Source organism: Pelobates fuscus, chromosome 6, assembly GCF_036172605.1.
Source record: "Pelobates fuscus isolate aPelFus1 chromosome 6, aPelFus1.pri, whole genome shotgun sequence".
NCBI classification, from domain to species: domain Eukaryota; kingdom Metazoa; phylum Chordata; class Amphibia; order Anura; family Pelobatidae; genus Pelobates; species Pelobates fuscus.
Window position 1 is genome coordinate 96,769,366 of NC_086322.1, and position 17,589 is coordinate 96,786,954.

Genomic DNA, 17,589 nt, shown 5'->3' on the forward strand with positions numbered 1-17,589 from the left:
CGTTTACAGTTTGCACAAGCGCACCTAGATGTTCCACAGCAGTACTGGCAAAATATTCTGTGGACAGATGAAACCAAAGTTGAGTTGTTTGGAAGAAAAACACAACACTATGTGTGGCGAAAAAGAGGCACAGCACACCAACATCAAAACCTCATCGCAACTGTGAAGTATGGTGGTGGGGGCATCATTGTTTGGGGCTGCTTTGCTGCGTCAGGGCCTGGACGGATTGCTATCATTGAAGGAAAAATTAATTCCCAAGTTTATCAAGACATTTTGCAGGATAACTTAAGGCCATCTGTCTACCAGCTGAAGCTCAACAGAAGATGGGTGTTGCAACAGGACAATGACCCAAAGCATAGAAGTAAATCAACAACAGAATGGCTTAAACAGAAGAAAATACACCTTCTGAAGTGGCCCAGTCAGAGTCCTGACCTCAACCCGATTGAGATACTGTGGCATGACCTCAAGAAAGCGATTCACACCAGACATCCCAAGGATATTGCTTAACTGAAACAGTTCTGTAAAGAGGAATGGTCAAGAATTACGCCTGACCGTTGTGCACGTCTGATCTGCAACTACAGGAAACCTTTGGTTGAAGTTATTGCTGCCAAAGGAGGTTCAACCAGTTATTAAATCCAAGGGTTCACATACACATTTTATGACCAATTTGTGCAGAAATCCATATCATTCCAAAGGGTTCACATACTTTTTCTTGCAACTGTATTTCAACTTTTAACATAATTCATTAGGTGAGAATATCAGATGATATTCCTCCCCATTACCCCACCAAAATGTGGGGTAATGGGGAGCGTAGAGTACCCCTTTAATGAATACTTTTCTTGCTGTGTCAATAAAAGTTAACCCCCCCCCCCCTAATTAAAGAGAGCTATTTATATACCTATACATTTTGTGCATGTATGTTACCTTCAGACTTGGTAACAGGGATGGATAAAGTAGAGCAATTTTTTAGGACCCATAGTTGTGTTCGACTTATACCCAATATTGTCAGTTTGACTCACTACCTGCAAAGCTTAAAACTAAATGGACAAGATCTAACCAGTTATTAGAGTGTGGTGAGGGCCCCCAAAAAATAAATAAAAGATCAGTTCCTTCTGGTGTTACAATATATGAGGGAGGTGCAAATAATTCAATGTAAACAAAGGGAAAAAAGAATAGGCGTTTGATTTCTTAAAACTGATAACATTGTGGTAGATCCAAATCACAAATAAATTAAAACAGTGTTTATTGGTGTTTAGAACGGACATTTATTCCACCATACATAGTGGATTTGATAACTTTCCTCTTATCAAAGTTATTATCATTTTAGGTGCAGCTATTATCCCACTTTTAGAACAAGGATCCGCCAAACCTATCATTTCTCTTGTTTTAATCCATTGGGATTGACCATGTGTCTTGCGGTTTGAGCCGTGGAAGCTAAACATGTTTTCATTAATTTAGGCTTGCTTTACACATGTAGAGTTCTTTTTGCTTTCTTCCTCTTTAACCTGATACACAGACTGCACAGGAGTACGGAGAAACTATTCTGAAATGGTGTATTTCTGTCTCTTCACAGCCATAATTATTTGCGGCCTAAGCATTCTGACAACGTATGGTGTCAAGGCAATCGCTAATTTGGAAGGATGGAGCCTTGCACTTCTTGCTCTGTTTATTATTCTTATTTGCCTAATTGTGTCGATTATCTGGAGGCAGCCACAGAATCAGCACAAAGTAGCCTTCATGGTAAGGAATATTCACTTTCTCTTGGTTTCAAATTTCTGAATATGCAGAATAAATGGGACCAATGGTGTATTCTGGTTTTGTGCTGCCCTAGGCATGACAAAACCCAGGCACCCTCCTCCCCCCCTCTAAATTTATCTTCATGACAGACACACACCCTCACTGATGCATACACTCACTTACAGATACACAGTCATTGTCACACACACTGTTTAACCAACACACACTTTCACTGAAACATACACATTCACAGACATAAACACTCACTCATTCAGTTACACACACACACACATATACCCTAACTGACAGACACACATTCACCGATAGACGCATGCACACTCACTGACAGAAATGCATACACACTCACTCAGTGTCAGACACACACACTGGGACTCACTCGTTGACAGATACACATTGACAAACACATATACAACACTCACTGACAGACATATATGCACTTAGTGTCAGACACGCACATTGACTGACAGACACACATATACACTAACTGACAGACATGAATTCACCGATAGACACTGAGCTACAAAATTGATAAAAGGAATGGAGCATTTTAGTTACGAAGAAAGGTTAATACATTTAAATCTCTTTAGTTTGGAAAAACAGCACCTCAGAAGGGGATATGATAACCTTATACGAATATATTCAGGGCCAGTACCAGTGGTGTATCTTGGTTTTGTGCTGCCCTAGGCAGGACAAAACGTAGACACCCCCCCCCCTGCGCGCGCGCCACCCCCCCCCAACCCTTCCCCCCTGCCCCGCCTTCTAAATACACACACATTCACTGACAGATACGCATACACTAGCTAACAGACACACACAGTCGGACACACACACACACTAACAAACACACACAGTCGGACACACACACTAACAGACACACACAGTGAGACACACACACTAACAGACACACACAGTGAGACACACACACTAACAAACACACACAGTCGGACACACACACTAACAAACACACACAGTCAGACACACACACACACTAACAGACACACACAGTGAGACACACACACTAACAAACACACACAGTCGGACACACACACACACTAACAGACACACACAGTGAGACACACACTAACAAACACACACAGTCAGACACACATACTAACAGACACACACACTAACAGACACACACTAACAGACACACACTAACAGACACACACTGTCAGACACACACAGTCAGACACACACAGTCTAACACACACAGTCACAGACACACACAGTCACAGACACACACAGTCACAGACACACACAGTCACAGACACACACAGTCACAGACACACACAGTCACAGACACACACAGTCACAGACACACACAGTCACAGACACACACAGTCACAGACACACACACTAACAGACACACACTCACTAACAGGCACACACACTCACTAACAGACACACACAGTCAGAGACACACACACACACACTCACATTAACACATTTTTTATTATTTACTCCCCCCCCCCCCTACCTTTGGGAATGCTGGGGGTGGGGGGGTTCTCCCATTCCCTGGTGGTCCAGTGGCTGCAGGACGGCACTGGCGGGCAGGCTGGGCGGCCGGCGAGGGAGCTCTTCCCCTGAGCTCTCTGCTCAGCTCCCTCGCGCGCCGCCCGCAGAGTGAGGCTGGGAGGCGGAGCCGGAATATGACGTCATATTCCGGCTCCCAGTCTCACTCTGCGGGCGGCGCGCGAGGGAGCTGAGCAGAGAGCTCAGGGGAAGAGCTCCCTCGCTGGCCGCCCAGCAACCAGCATGTCTGTTAGCCGCAAGGCTAACAAGACATTTGCCTTGGGCATTTGGGGGCGGCGTTTTTTGCCGCCCCCTGGAAAATGCCGCCCAAGGCAAATGCATTGTTTGCCTCGCGGCTAATACGCCCCTGGCCAGTACAAACCATTATCTGGAAATCTATTCATAAACAGGGCTATACATAGGACACAAGGTAATGCATTTAGGAGATTTCATCTACGGCACAGAAAAGGTTTTTTTACAGTAAGAGCAATAAGGATTTGGAATTCTCTGCCTGAAGGGGTGGTTTTATCAGAGTCCTTACAGATGTTTAAACTGCAATTGGATAAATACTTGCAAAAACATAACATACAGGGATATAATTTCTAATTAGTGGGATAAAAGCTGCTTGATCCAAGGGGACATCTGACTGCTATTTTGGGGTCAAGAAGAAATTGTTTTCTAGTTTGTTGCAAAATTGGAAGCGCTTCAGACAATTTTTTTTGCTTTCTTTTGGATCGACCGCTAATCCAACTTGATGAAGACTGAACTTGATGGACGCAAATCTCTTTTCAGCTATGTAATTATGTAACACTAGCTGACAGACATACACATTCACTGACACACACACTCTGTGACAAACACGCATACAAACACTGACACATCTGGAAACATGCATACATACACTGAAACATGCATACACACATTGACAGATACACACTGGCAGACACACATACTCACTGACAAACACGTATACACTCTCAGTGACAGACACACACTCACTAACCGACACCAGGGCTGTCTTTAACTCGGGGCAAATGGCAGTTGCCCTGAGCCCAGTTACTCCTGGGGGGTTCAAAGCAGCTGCCCCGCCGCCCACATTAAAAAAATAAAAATTCCCTAATGGGTCCGCGGTGCTGGTATTGTGGCTGCACCGGGGGCTGCACACTTAGGGGGCCCACCGGGTGGCCCATACAATTAGGGCCACCTGGTGAGCATGTTTCAGAAGGAGCCTGGCGGGCACTGGGGCCCCATGCTTAACGGCTGCATGGGAGGAAGTGACGACCGCGAATCTCTTCCTCCCACCTCGAATATAATGAGCCGCGCGGGAGGCTGAGCAAGAATGCAGTGAGGAGGGGTACTGAACAAGGTGTGCCAGCCCCCAAACACCCAAGCCAGCACACTGGACCTCAGGGAAGGTAGCCTCTTGCAGAGGTAGGAAACTGAAGAGTGTATGTCTGTTTGTGTGCCAGTATGTCTGTGTGTGTGTCTGTCTGTCTGTGTCAGTTTGTATGTCTGTTTGTGTGCCAGTATGTCTGTCACAGTATGTATCTGTATGTTATCAGTATGTGTGTATCTGTGTATGTATCTGCGTGTCAGTGTGCCAGTATGTCTGTCTGTAGGTGTGTCAGTATGTATGTCTGTGTGTGTGTGTGTGTGGATATGTCTGTCACAGTGTTTCTGTGTGTCACTATATCTGTTTGTGTGTGTGTGTCAGTATGTGTGTGTCATTGTGTGCATCTGTATGTTGTCAGTACGTATGTATCTGTGTGTCAGTGTTTATATCTGTGTATCTCTATGTAGTCAATGTGTGTATCTGCATGTGTGCCAGTGTTTGTATCTGCATTTGTCAGGTTATGTATCTGTGTATCTGCATGTGTCAGTGTGTGCATCTGTGTGTCTGTATGTGTGTGTAAATGTGTCTGTATAGCTGCATCTGTATGATTGTGTATATCTGTGTATCTGCAAGTGTTTCAGTGTGTGTGTTTGTGGCAGTGCATGTGTATATGTGCATACATCTCAGCATTCAAATGCGAACACTACACACAAATACACACCTGCATTAAAACTTCAACACTACATACAAACACCTCTTTGTTAAACACCAAAATTATATATAAACACATCTGTGCATTCAAAAGTCAACACTACACATAAATGCATGCTTGCATTCAAATGCCATCTCCACATACAAACACACGTGCACACATGCACACAAACATGCTCCATACAAAAACATGCTTGCATTCAAACACACACACACTGCTCAGTGCTAAATACAACCCTGCATGCATGGGAAAATCTAGAGCCCCAGCTGTCAAAGCATTGTTGGAGTTACACAATAGGGATCTACCTTTTGCCCACCCACCTTGCCCAAAATAATTCATGCACCAGAGCACACTCTAATTTACGTTCACCTCTGCGTTTGGGTGGGGGGCTTGATTGCATGAAGGAGGGGGGATGACGGGGTCAAGGGGGCCCAAGCAACCAAGCATATGTTTGCCCAGGGTCCAATCAATATTAAAGACGGCCCTGTATATGGTATTTATTTGTAGAAGAGAAGTTTGAAGTAGGAAACGGCATCACTTATGTAAGGATTGGTATACTACAGGTTTAACCTCTTAAAGAGAGAAGTGGAAGAATATTTAAAGACTAGAGTCTTCATTTTGAATTATCCTATATCAAATAGAATGTTCCTCTCCTTTAATGACAGTAGTGCTGTATATAGCTGTCGTTGCTAAATGAGCAGGACATTCCATGTGGTCCCCATATTTTCTTGAACCCGACTGTTGACATATTTCATTCATGACATCAACACTTTGTTCCACATGAATCCTGAAATTCACCTGGCTCTCTTGTTGTTGTTCAAACCACAGAATCTGTTTGAGACCATAGTTCACTTGTAAATGTACACTAAGCTAAGGGATTACATTTATCATTTATTTAACCCCTTAAGGACACATGACATGTGTGACATGTCATGATTCATTTTTATTCCAGAAGCTTGGTCCTTAAGGGGTTAAGGAGCACTATAGGGTCAGGAACACAAACGTGTATTCCTGAACCTATAGGGTAAAAACCACCATCTAGCCACCCTGGTCCCCTCATGCCTCCTTAAATATAGTAACAAAAAATCTTACTTGTATTCAAGTCTGTAGCTGCTTACTTTGTCCCTGTTCCTTAAGACCTGCCCACTGCCTGCTGACATCAGCAGAAGTGGTAGCCCAATCCAATCACAATGCTTCCCCATAGAATTGCCTGAGACTGACAAGGATGCAGGTCAGTGGCAGAGCCAGCACAATTCAAACACAGCCCTGGCCAATCAGCATCTCCTCATAGAGATGCATTGAATCAATGAATCTCTATGAGGAAAGTTCAGTGTCTGCATGCAGAGGGAGGAGACACTGAATGTTTGGATGCATTTAAGGCAGCCAAGACCCAGGAAGGATCTCTAACAGCTATCTAATGTTCTCTGAAAAGACGGTGTTTACAGCAAAAAGCCTGAAGGTAATGATTCTACTCACCAGAACAAATTCAATAAGCTGGAGTTGTTCTGGTGACTATAGTGTCCTTTTAATTGAACTTTAAATTTACAACATACCTCCCAAGTGTCCCTATGAAGGAGGGACATTTCCTATTTTGGACTAAGCTCCCTCTGTCCCTATTTTCCATCCTGTCTGAGTATATAACAAAGCTTTACAGAAGTACAACTTACAGTAATGTGTATTTAAAGGAGACCTGTCATGCCTCAAATAACTTAGAACTGTATGCTCAATATAATAATCCTATCTATACATCAGTGGTAGTCAACCTTTTTCTAACTACCGCCCACTAATGCATCTTTTTGGTTGACAAAAATTTCCTTACCGCCCACCAGTTTTCGCGCAAGTGCAGAATATTTTTTTCGAAAGGAGGGTGTTTTAAAAATAATAAATGTACGGACATTTATCTTTTTATTTCCAATTAATGCATGTTTATAATGTTTTTAACTTTATAAAGTTTAATGAGAAAACAATAAAGTAAATTGAAATTACCTTTACCAGTGATTAATGAGATCCTTGAGGTTGATGCTGCAAGACTAAATATTTGATATCTGGTTCGATTTTCGTAAGGAACAAAGGTCTCCTCTTTCGGTGATATTCAGACGACTTCTCTGTTTGCACATAATATGATTTCTCATCTGTGCATCAGCTCCCCTCTTCTCCCTCCTCAATTCCCCTCCCCACCTTTTTTTCCCCTTTTTTTAACCTTCCTTATAGCAATGCCAAGTAGGAAGGCTGAGCTAGGTAACCCACTATAACAGACTGGCACACATACATACATACATACATACAGACACACATACATGCAGACAGACAGGCACATATACAGACACACACACACACGACCCATACATAGAGACAGGCACACATACAGACAGGCACACATACACACATACAGACAGGCACACACACGACACATACAAACAGACAGGCACACATACATACAGACAGGCACACATACATACAGACAGGCACACATACATACAGACACACACACAAGACATACATACAAAGACACATACACACATACATACACACATATATACAGACAGACACACACACGACACATATACAAAGACACATACACACACACACAAGACATACATACAAAGACACATACACACACACACAAGACATGCATACAAAGACACATACACATATATATACAGATACATAAGACACACATACAGACACACACAAGACAAACAAACACATTATATTTAAGTCACCCTCCTGTTTCCTACCTTTAACGTGCAGGAGGGTGACTTTCCCTGGGGTCCAGTGGTGGCTCAGGTGGATGGGAGTCAGAGTTCCCACTCTGACTCCCTCCTCCTTCTTCCACCCGCGCGGGCTCTCTGTATGCTGGGAGGAGTGACCGGGGAATCATTTCCTCCCAGCAGAGATGATGTCCTCACAAGGGGCCCGGTCGCGCTGTTAAAGTGCCCAGCGCTGACCGGGCCCCCTCACAATCCACATCCATCGGGTGGCCCTGACAGCATGGGCCACCTGATGGACCCCACCATATGCGCCCCGGCTCGCACCCGCCCACTTGCTCACCAAATCTGTAAAAAAAAATTGAAAATCCCCACCTGTAATCCTGAAACGCCCACTAGTGGGCGGTAGGGACCAGGTTGACGACCCATGCTATACATTGTGCTTGTAGTTATATGCAAAAGGGAGAGCAGAAAAGACCTCCCACAGGAGGTTCCTCTGCTCTCCACCCATATCAACCACAGCACATGCGCTGTGGTTGCTACAGGAACTCTCCAACACCAGCTAGGGAGTAAAGATATGGAATGACGTGACCTAACTCCATTACGAAGCCAGCATGGTGAAAACGAAGACAGCATGCCAACGTCACTGGGGAGATTGCCCTGCTTGGGGATGCATAATAATATACATTTTTCTTGTTAAAGGACCACATACTCTTTTTCCTGGCACTATAGTGCCCTGAGGGTGTCCCCACCCTCAGGGTCCCCCTCCCGCTCTCCTCCTCCTCTCCGTCTCCTCTGCTCCTCTTCGGCTGAATGCGCATGCGCGGCAAGAGCCGTGCACGCGCCTTCAGCCAGTCCATAGGAAAGCATTAATAATGCTTTCCTATGGACGCTGGCGTCTTCTCACTGTGATTTTCACAGTGAGAAGCGCGGAAGCCCTCTAGCGGCTGTCAATGAGACAGCCACTAGAGGCTGGATTAACCCATTTATAAACATAGAAATTTCTCTGAAACTGCTGTGTTTATAGAAAAAAGGGTTAAACCTAGATGGATCTGGCACCCAGACCACTTCATTAAGCTGAAGTGGTCTGGGTGCCTATAGTGGTCCTTTAATTACATTTTAGTTGCATAAATTAAGTTGCATAAAATTTCTCTTTACATCCACATCCTTAGTCACACCCCTCAAATTAACCCCTTAAGGACCAAACTTCTGGAATAAAAGGGAATCTTGACATGTCACACATGTCGTGTGTCCTTAAGGGGTTAAAGTGTCCCTCTTTGTCCATTTGAAATATTGTGAGATATTTATAGAAGAACAAATCTAAAAGTCACTACTCTTGCATCTGTGCTTTAATTAAGGATGTATTTGCTGGGAACTGGGTGGAGTCGGATACAATAAATGTAGCACTTGTTGCAATGCTTGGAGTAACCATTGCCAGTAAGCTTTTTATATATTCAGCTAACTCCGTAAACCGACTATCTGCTTAATAGGGTATTGTTACCTAATTATTTTAGAAATAGCATCTTTTAAGATTACATTTTAAACCGATACAAGTAGATCCCTATCCTGAAGGCACTAAATAAAAAGAAGTATTGCCAAGTTTGTTTTTTTCTTCCTTTCATTTTTTTATGAGATTTGGCGTCAACTTACTGCTGTATTGAAGGAAAGCATAATGGAGTAAGCGACTAGCCTAAGGGTAATTGTGCCAGAAACACAGACCAGGGCTGTCTCCGGGCCTAGCCCTAATGAATGTATCAAAAAACAAACAAGAAAAAGGATTGGTTATAAATGTGTACCAATCTTGCCAGGTAATCAACTGATCCCTCCCTATCAAAATAATTTATAGCGTGTCCGTATGTACAGTAAAACGTGTTACAAGTATCCTGGCACTGAGAGGTGGTAAGAGTATTAAGAAGTGGAAGAATGTAACAGTATAATAAGATATACTGGGACTCCCTCGATCTGTACCAATCTGTGAGCCACCAATTAAGTTGTCCCTGTGTGATGGGATATAATCTCAGCCAATCCCAATGATTTAACATAGGAAAGCATTGGGAGCTAGTGTGCATGCGCTGCAAAATGCAGCACCTATTAAATGGTCTGTCTGAGACCATCTGATCAAAATAGCCAAGTTTCACTCTATTTTGACAGATGCCCCTCTAGTGGTTGTCCGTGTAACAACCAATAGAGTAATTTTAACCCTGCAATGTAAACTATTTAAACTTCAATGTTTTCAGTTGCAAAGTGAAAACTACAGGAACAGTGCACCCAGACCACTTAATCGAAATAAAGAGGTCTGGGTGCCTATATCGGCCTTTGAATTATTATTTTGAATTGAAGTGAAAGAACAGTAACTGTATGTAGCACCTATAGTCTGACGGTAGAACATGGTAAGGCTGTGTGTCAAATGGCAACTTTTTTTTTTTATTCTTTTTTGTTGTGCACATATTGACATACAGCCTCACTACGCAACAACAGTGGTATCAAGGTATATGGAAATTCAATATGCAATACAAGATGTGACAGATATTTAGGCACAATTTTTGTTTTAAGGTAAGAGATCAAGCTATTTATACAAGAAGAGAAATGAATTAAATAGTTAACTTAACCCCTTAAGGACACATGACATGTGTGACATGTCATGATTCCCTTTTATTCCAGAAGTCTGGTCCTTAAGGGGTTAAGCATAACGATCAGGTATAGGAAGCACACTGTTAATCAGGCTTATAGTGGTCAAGAGGGCAGCATGAGGTACAATGGCTAGAACTGCAGGTGAGTCCCATTTTGTAGGTGGTGGGTCTTCCCTGACAGGCTTGTGTTGGTAGATGGTCGTGCCGGAGGTGGATGATTGCCCGTAGGAGGCTGTTTCTCCGCCCAAGACCCACTGCCATGGCTCACCTCTTGATGTCGACATGCAGTTGATAGCTTGCATTCCTCTAAAGAAGGCCAAAAGCATGCAAAGTGTTCCTCCGGCCGATGTAGCATGCGATCGACTGGGTTTGGGTGTTCAAGGCTGGATTGTGTAGGTCCCACATCGTGGTAGGCGTTGCCGCCATCTTGGGACTTGAAGCTGGGTTGGTAATGCCGCTGGGCTCTGACATGGTACGGTCCGCAGGCCAGTGGGGGTGGAAACAGGGCTGTCTGATACGCGTAGTTGGCGCAGGATTTCACGAGATGGGAGATCGGCCGCCTCTCCTGCCAGACAGCTCCACCAGGCCTTGCTGAGATAGTTGTGTGCAGGTAGGCACTGCGATCTGTTTGCTTGTTCTGCGGGCCCCCGGACGCTCCCGGGTTGGGTAAGATTTGCAGGTAATCGCCAATATAAGCAGCTGTCGTGTAGTCTTGGTTTAGAGATTAAGCTCGGAGCTCGTGTGAAGTGCGACCAGCCGCCATGATGCCCAGGCCCCGACCCAATTTTGTCCCTATTTAACTGGGGTTTTTAAGCATTGCACAATTGTATGTAGTTGTACAACTGAAGTTGTTTGAAATTGTGCACATAGAATATTTCAAACTTGAGTCACCGATGTTCAATTACAAATTTAAGCAAAACCAAATTAGTAAGAAAGACACAATTTGGTAGGTTCATAAATGAGTGTGCATCATGTATTGGTCACCAGCAGATGGTGTGATCCTAGAATCGATCTAGATTTCACCCTGAAACACAAAATAAAGCAGAGATTTTTCTCTCACAGAAGTAACATGTTCTTTAGTTTCATGGCATTATGCAAGTGATATGGGTAAGTGTACTGAAGAGGTAAAAGCTTTTAAATCAAAATGTCATATCCTACCATTACATATCCGTAAATAAATGATTTCAGTATGTTTTGAAGAAGTAATCATATGGTGTTGTTTATTTTGCATTGATGTTTTGCGGTGTTTGTCTTTGCAGGTCCCGTTATTACCATTTCTGCCCGTTTTTAGTGTCCTTGTAAATATTTACTTGATGGTACAGTTAAGTGGCGAAACCTGGATACGGTTCAGCATCTGGATGTTACTAGGTAAGTAAGATTGCATGGTCAGAAGTATGTTGAAACCTTCTCATTAAAAAGTCATAAGAATTTATATTAAGTTGGCCCACTCTTTAGAAAAGACTCATTAGATGTTAAACAGTGCTCTATGGATTTCCTTTCATGCAGTCTGTGAGCCCTGTGACACCAAACAACAATTTACATACATACATACATACGCACATTATCAGATACACAAATACATGGTCACAGATATAAATTCCCATACTTAGATATGCACAATTGTGGCTGTGCAAATGCACAATTTATGGCTCAATGAAATGCTGTTAACATCCCTGTTCATAAAGCTGCGTACATGAACGAAAAGGCTATCTGTTGATTGAGTAGAACCACTTATTATTCCTGATCAACTTTATATTCCTGCATAAGGGTTTCAGCAGATTGTGTGTTGTAGACTTCCATGCATCACCTGCCTTACCTTGATTTGGCAAGAACTCTATAATACCGATTCTGTTTGGCATGGCTTTTAGGATTCCTCATATACTTTGCTTATGGGATCAGGAACAGTCTTGAAGGCAAACCCAAGAAAAAGGATGACGACGAAGGTGACTCGGAAAATAGTGGTACTGAGGAAAAAAATGCTGAAAAAGGCGATGAGGAGGACAATGCAAAAGAAAGTGATCTTTTTATATCCCATGAAAGGACAAGTGAATGCTAGTTGAAAGCAGCCCAGAGAGACACATTATTGCCTATCTTCATAACTGCATTACCTTAAAATGTCATATGTTTGCTGGTTAAAGGACAATCGACAAAACAACAGAAAAAGCTCTGCCCTGGATTTGTCTGCATCCTTGCAAAAAACACTATACGTGTAGCTGCATATTATACTACTTAAAGTGAGTGAGAGGTGTTTTAAGGTCTTGCTGCTAACAAAATCGAAACTGATTTTATTTCAGTTTCCATCGTATCTATATATGTTATTCTGCAATTTTAATGTTTTTGGTTTTTAGTTTTTATTTTTTTAGGGAGGCTGTAGTGAATTAATATGAATGAAAACTGGTATTTCACCATATGTTTAAAAGAAACATGAAACCATTTTATAAAATATAGAAAGGCAGCATGTTACATTGTTAAGAATCCCATTTCTTGGTCCTATTTGATAGAACCTTAATACAATGAAAACAATGTGACCTATTCAGTGTGAAATCCACACTAAGTGCCAATATTATTTGTCTATTTTTTTTTTTTTTAAATCATAAAACAGATGTCAAAGTTGCTCAACCATTCAGTAATGGTGCATGTGAGCTAACACTCTATTAAGTTGCTCCCAACAGGGACTGTGCCACAGGTCAAGCTGTTCAGTGTTATCAATTGTCTGTTGCATGTCTGGTACACAATACTTTAGAGAATACGAGTTGGAGAGTTTATTTTATCTCCATGTTCCACTCTTTTAACTAGGTTTTTAAAATTCAAGGATTTATTTTTGCACCCCCCCCCCCCCCCCCGAAAAAAACAACCATATGTACATTTACATAGAAAGGAAACGTGAAACTAATGTGTAGCGGTCATAAACCATAGTTACTTATTATATTAAAAAGTCTTGTAAAGATTTAGTTTTTCTAAACCTTAAATATTTATTTAGAAAAATGGGATCTAATATATTATTTCCTAGTCAAATATATAATATTTGGTAAATGTTAAAATTGTAGATACTATAATCATTGATATAACAACCCAAATGTATCTGGGGAGGAGAGCAGTCTTTATTAAATATTTACATCCCCACATAGGGAGCATACATTCTGTTTTTTTTTTTTGTTTTGTTTTGTTTTTTAGATATTTTAGAACTAGGGAGCTTATAGGTAAAAAGAATAAGCAAGTCTTTCTTAGTTAAAGATATAATACTATACGATACGCCAGATTTTCTGGGGTGCATTCATTCCCCTCGTCCTTCTCAATTCCTACACCAATGACTCTATTTAAAAAAAAAAAATATTTCCCCCACTTCTTTTTAGATCTCAGTCTCTATAGCCTGGTGCTAGCTCTGTCCTCAGATTATGACGTCACACACAGTAGAGGGCTAGGAACAAAAGTATGGAGAAACGGAATTATACCTTTAGACCAGATTCTCTAACCTCCAGGTGTTGCTAAACTACAACTCCCATTCCTCTCTGGCTTTCCATTTCATTCAAAGAATCATGGGAGTTGTAGTTCAGCAACATCTGGAGGGCCAGCATTTGGAGAACCCTGCTTTAGACTGACGTCTTAGGTGAAGTGTGGCAGCAGCAGTGTCTTTAAACTGCAGGTTTTGGTTACTTTTGGACAACCACCATTCACTTCACTCAGCATCGGATCTGGAATGTAATCCCACTACAGATAGCTTCTGTCGCTGGGCCACTTATAAATTAAGATCAGTTCCTCTAGGTAGGTATATGGTGTAATGTTACACTGTGACACTGCATAATAATATGTATTCGCTCCATTAGGAGATTGCCTCCACTTGGCTGTTTAAGGAATCAGTGCTGAATGACATTTGGGCTAATAGAAGGTTTTAAGCAAATCGTATATAGATATATTTTAAAAATATATTTAAAAGAGATGACATGTTTATGCAATATTTACAAAGATATATTGCATCATTTATAGTTATATTGTGTATTTTATTCATTGCGAGCAATTACTATATGAAGAATTGAATGATTATTTAAATACCTACCTGTAACAGAAAAGCAGTAGATCTCCCCCCCAGCCCCCTGTTTAAGGTTATTGTAAATAACTTTGTGAATGTGAAGTGCTCACAATTGGATGACCTTTTTAGTTTAGTCCAGAAGCTTAAAATCCAGTGTTTACCTGTGACAAGGCGAGTGAGCTTTCATAATATGGAGGGGGCGAGCCACTGTGAAATCATCACATGATCTAGGCCAAGCATAGGCAACCTTTTGCACTCCTGATGTTTTGGACTACACCTCCCTTGATGCTTTGCGAGCCTTATGGGGGAGGTAGTCTACAACATCTGGAGTGCCCAAGGTTGCAACACCCTGATCTACGCAATGCTGCCATGACTACCTCATTGAGAGTGCTAATATGGACTCCACATTTGCTGGGCTCACAGATACCGGTCTATGGGTCATGAAAAATTAATTAAATGGACAACTGTCATCAGATTTCTACTTTGTTTTCTAAAAGTTGATATTAATTAATCCTATATTTTTTAAATGATGTATAATGTCATTTATATATAGATACAATTATATATAATATAAAATTAAACATTTTATCTTGCCTGCTGTTGCTGTTCCGGTCAGTCATATATTAATGGAGTCTGATCCATCATGTCTGCTCAGCCAGATGTAAAGTGAAACTCTCTAAAATAATCAATATACAAGTGAAGATTTGATGACAGTTGCCCTTAACGAGTGCCTGTTCACTTTGGTCAACATCTGCACCATCAAATACATATATGGAATAAATGTTAGGTGTATATCCTTATTTAAATGACGTGATAAAGCTGTCCCATTAGTGATTATCAGAGGATTTGAGGCTGCCTATTGAATTTTTTTTAATGGCGTAATGATATGCAATTACTGTTACCCGCAACATAGGTATTGAGGTAGTAAGGGTGTATTTGCACCAGCCACTTACCCCCAAGCTGGTGTCTCATGTGGGGGGCTGGAGAGCTGTGCACATTAATATAGGTAGCAGATGCCAGGGTAGAAGGTCATAAAGCTAACCGGGCCTGAGCCTGCTGGGAAGGAGCAAGTAAAAGTTATGTGGGAGTAGGCTTCCTCATTTCACACTAGAAACCAGTCAGTGCAGCCTAACTCTTGCCTACCTCCTTACCCCCAATAATGGTGAAAGCAGGGGAGGAAGGCAATTAACTGTATGTGCGCCTATGGAGTTGGGGGTGACTACTTGAGTAGCTGCTGTGTAAGTAATGGTGTATGTATGTGCAGGGCCGGCCTTAGGCATTTAGACGCCCTGTGCGAAAAATCTTCACAGCGCCCCCCCCTGTATTAACAGTGTGTGATATGCGTGTATTGGTTGTATGTGACACACACACACACAGAGTCAGACGGCCATACACACACACAGGAAGACAGTCATACACACACACACAGACACACAAAGGCAGACAGTCTCACACACACACAGGCAGACAGTCAGTCATACACACAGACACAGACAGTAATACACACACACAGAGGCAGACAGTAATACACACAGACACACAGTGGCAGTCATACACACACACAGACACACACAGGCAGACAGTCAGTCATACACACAGACACAGACAGTAATACACACAGACACACACAGGCAGACAGTCAGTCATACACACAGACACAGACAGTAATACACACAGACACACAGTCACACACAGAGGCAGACAGTAATACACACAGACACACACAGTCACACACAGAGGCAGACAGTCATACACACACACAGACACAGACAGGCAGACAGTCATAAACACACACACAGACACAGACAGTAATACACACAGACACACACACAGAGGCAGACAGTAATACACACAGACACACAGTGGCAGTCATACACACACACAGACACACACAGGCAGACAGTCAGTCATACACACAGACACAGACATACACAGAGGCAGACAGTAATACACACAGACACACACAGTCACACACAGAGGCAGACAGTCATACACACACACAGACACACACAGGCAGACAGTCATACACAGACACACACAGGCAGACAGTCATAAACACACACACAGACACACAGAGGCAGACAGTAATACACACAGACACACACACAGAGGCAGACAGTAATACACACAGACACACAGTGGCAGTCATACACACACACAGACACACACAGGCAGACAGTCAGTCATACACACAGACACAGACAGTAATACACACAGACACACACAGAGGCAGACAGTAATACACACAGACACACACAGGCAGACAGTCATAAACACACACACAGAGGCAGACAGTCATACACACACAGACAGTAATACACACAGGCAGAGAGTCACACTCACCTGACAATCACACAGTTACCTGTGGAGTTCATTGTTGAGGCAGTGCAGCTCCTGGTGACTGTTTGGTGGGGAAGCAGGGACTCCTTCCTGCTTCCCCTGCAGCAGTTTTCCGGCGCTTTTAGCTCCGCCCCCGCCGCACGGTAAGCTCCGCCCCCGCTGCAAATTTGAAAAAAAAATTATTTTTTTTTTTTTTTAAATCCCGGCCGGCTGTGCGGCCGCACAGCGCCTCCTGCTCCATGGCGCCCTGTGCGGCCGCACAGCTCGCACACCCCTAAGGCCGGCCCTGTGTATGTGTGTCTGTCTTCCCTCATTAGGGGGGCTAGCTAAGTTAGTGTGAGCGCCTAATTCTGTAGGTTTACTGGGTGGTAATTAATAGATAATTAATGTAAAGTGTCCCAATATATTGCAGTGCAAGAGACCACCAACTTCATGTTACATGATCTAAAATTGGTCTTTTATTTTACATTTTTAATCTCTTCGTGCTGGTGCCAAGTTGAAACTTATATGAAAGAACTATACGCATGAAAATCTTAATTTTTATACACAATTAAAAAATATATATATGT

The 17,589-nt window shown here is 42.5% G+C and overlaps 1 protein-coding gene across 3 annotated transcripts in view; it reads left to right on the plus strand.

Moving 5' to 3' along the window:
• Positions 1 to 13,485, plus strand: part of SLC7A2 (solute carrier family 7 member 2) — a 104,059-nt gene extending 90,574 nt beyond the window's left edge. For all 3 annotated transcript variants that reach the window (XM_063458064.1, XM_063458066.1, XM_063458065.1), the window contains exons 10-12: positions 1,574 to 1,740; positions 11,913 to 12,021; positions 12,522 to 13,485. In XM_063458064.1, coding sequence (XP_063314134.1) covers positions 1,574 to 1,740; positions 11,913 to 12,021; positions 12,522 to 12,709 — 464 coding nt within the window. In that variant the 3' untranslated portion in view covers positions 12,710 to 13,485. The remainder of the gene's footprint in view (positions 1 to 1,573; positions 1,741 to 11,912; positions 12,022 to 12,521) is intronic.
• The last annotated feature ends 4,104 nt before the right edge of the window (positions 13,486 to 17,589 follow it).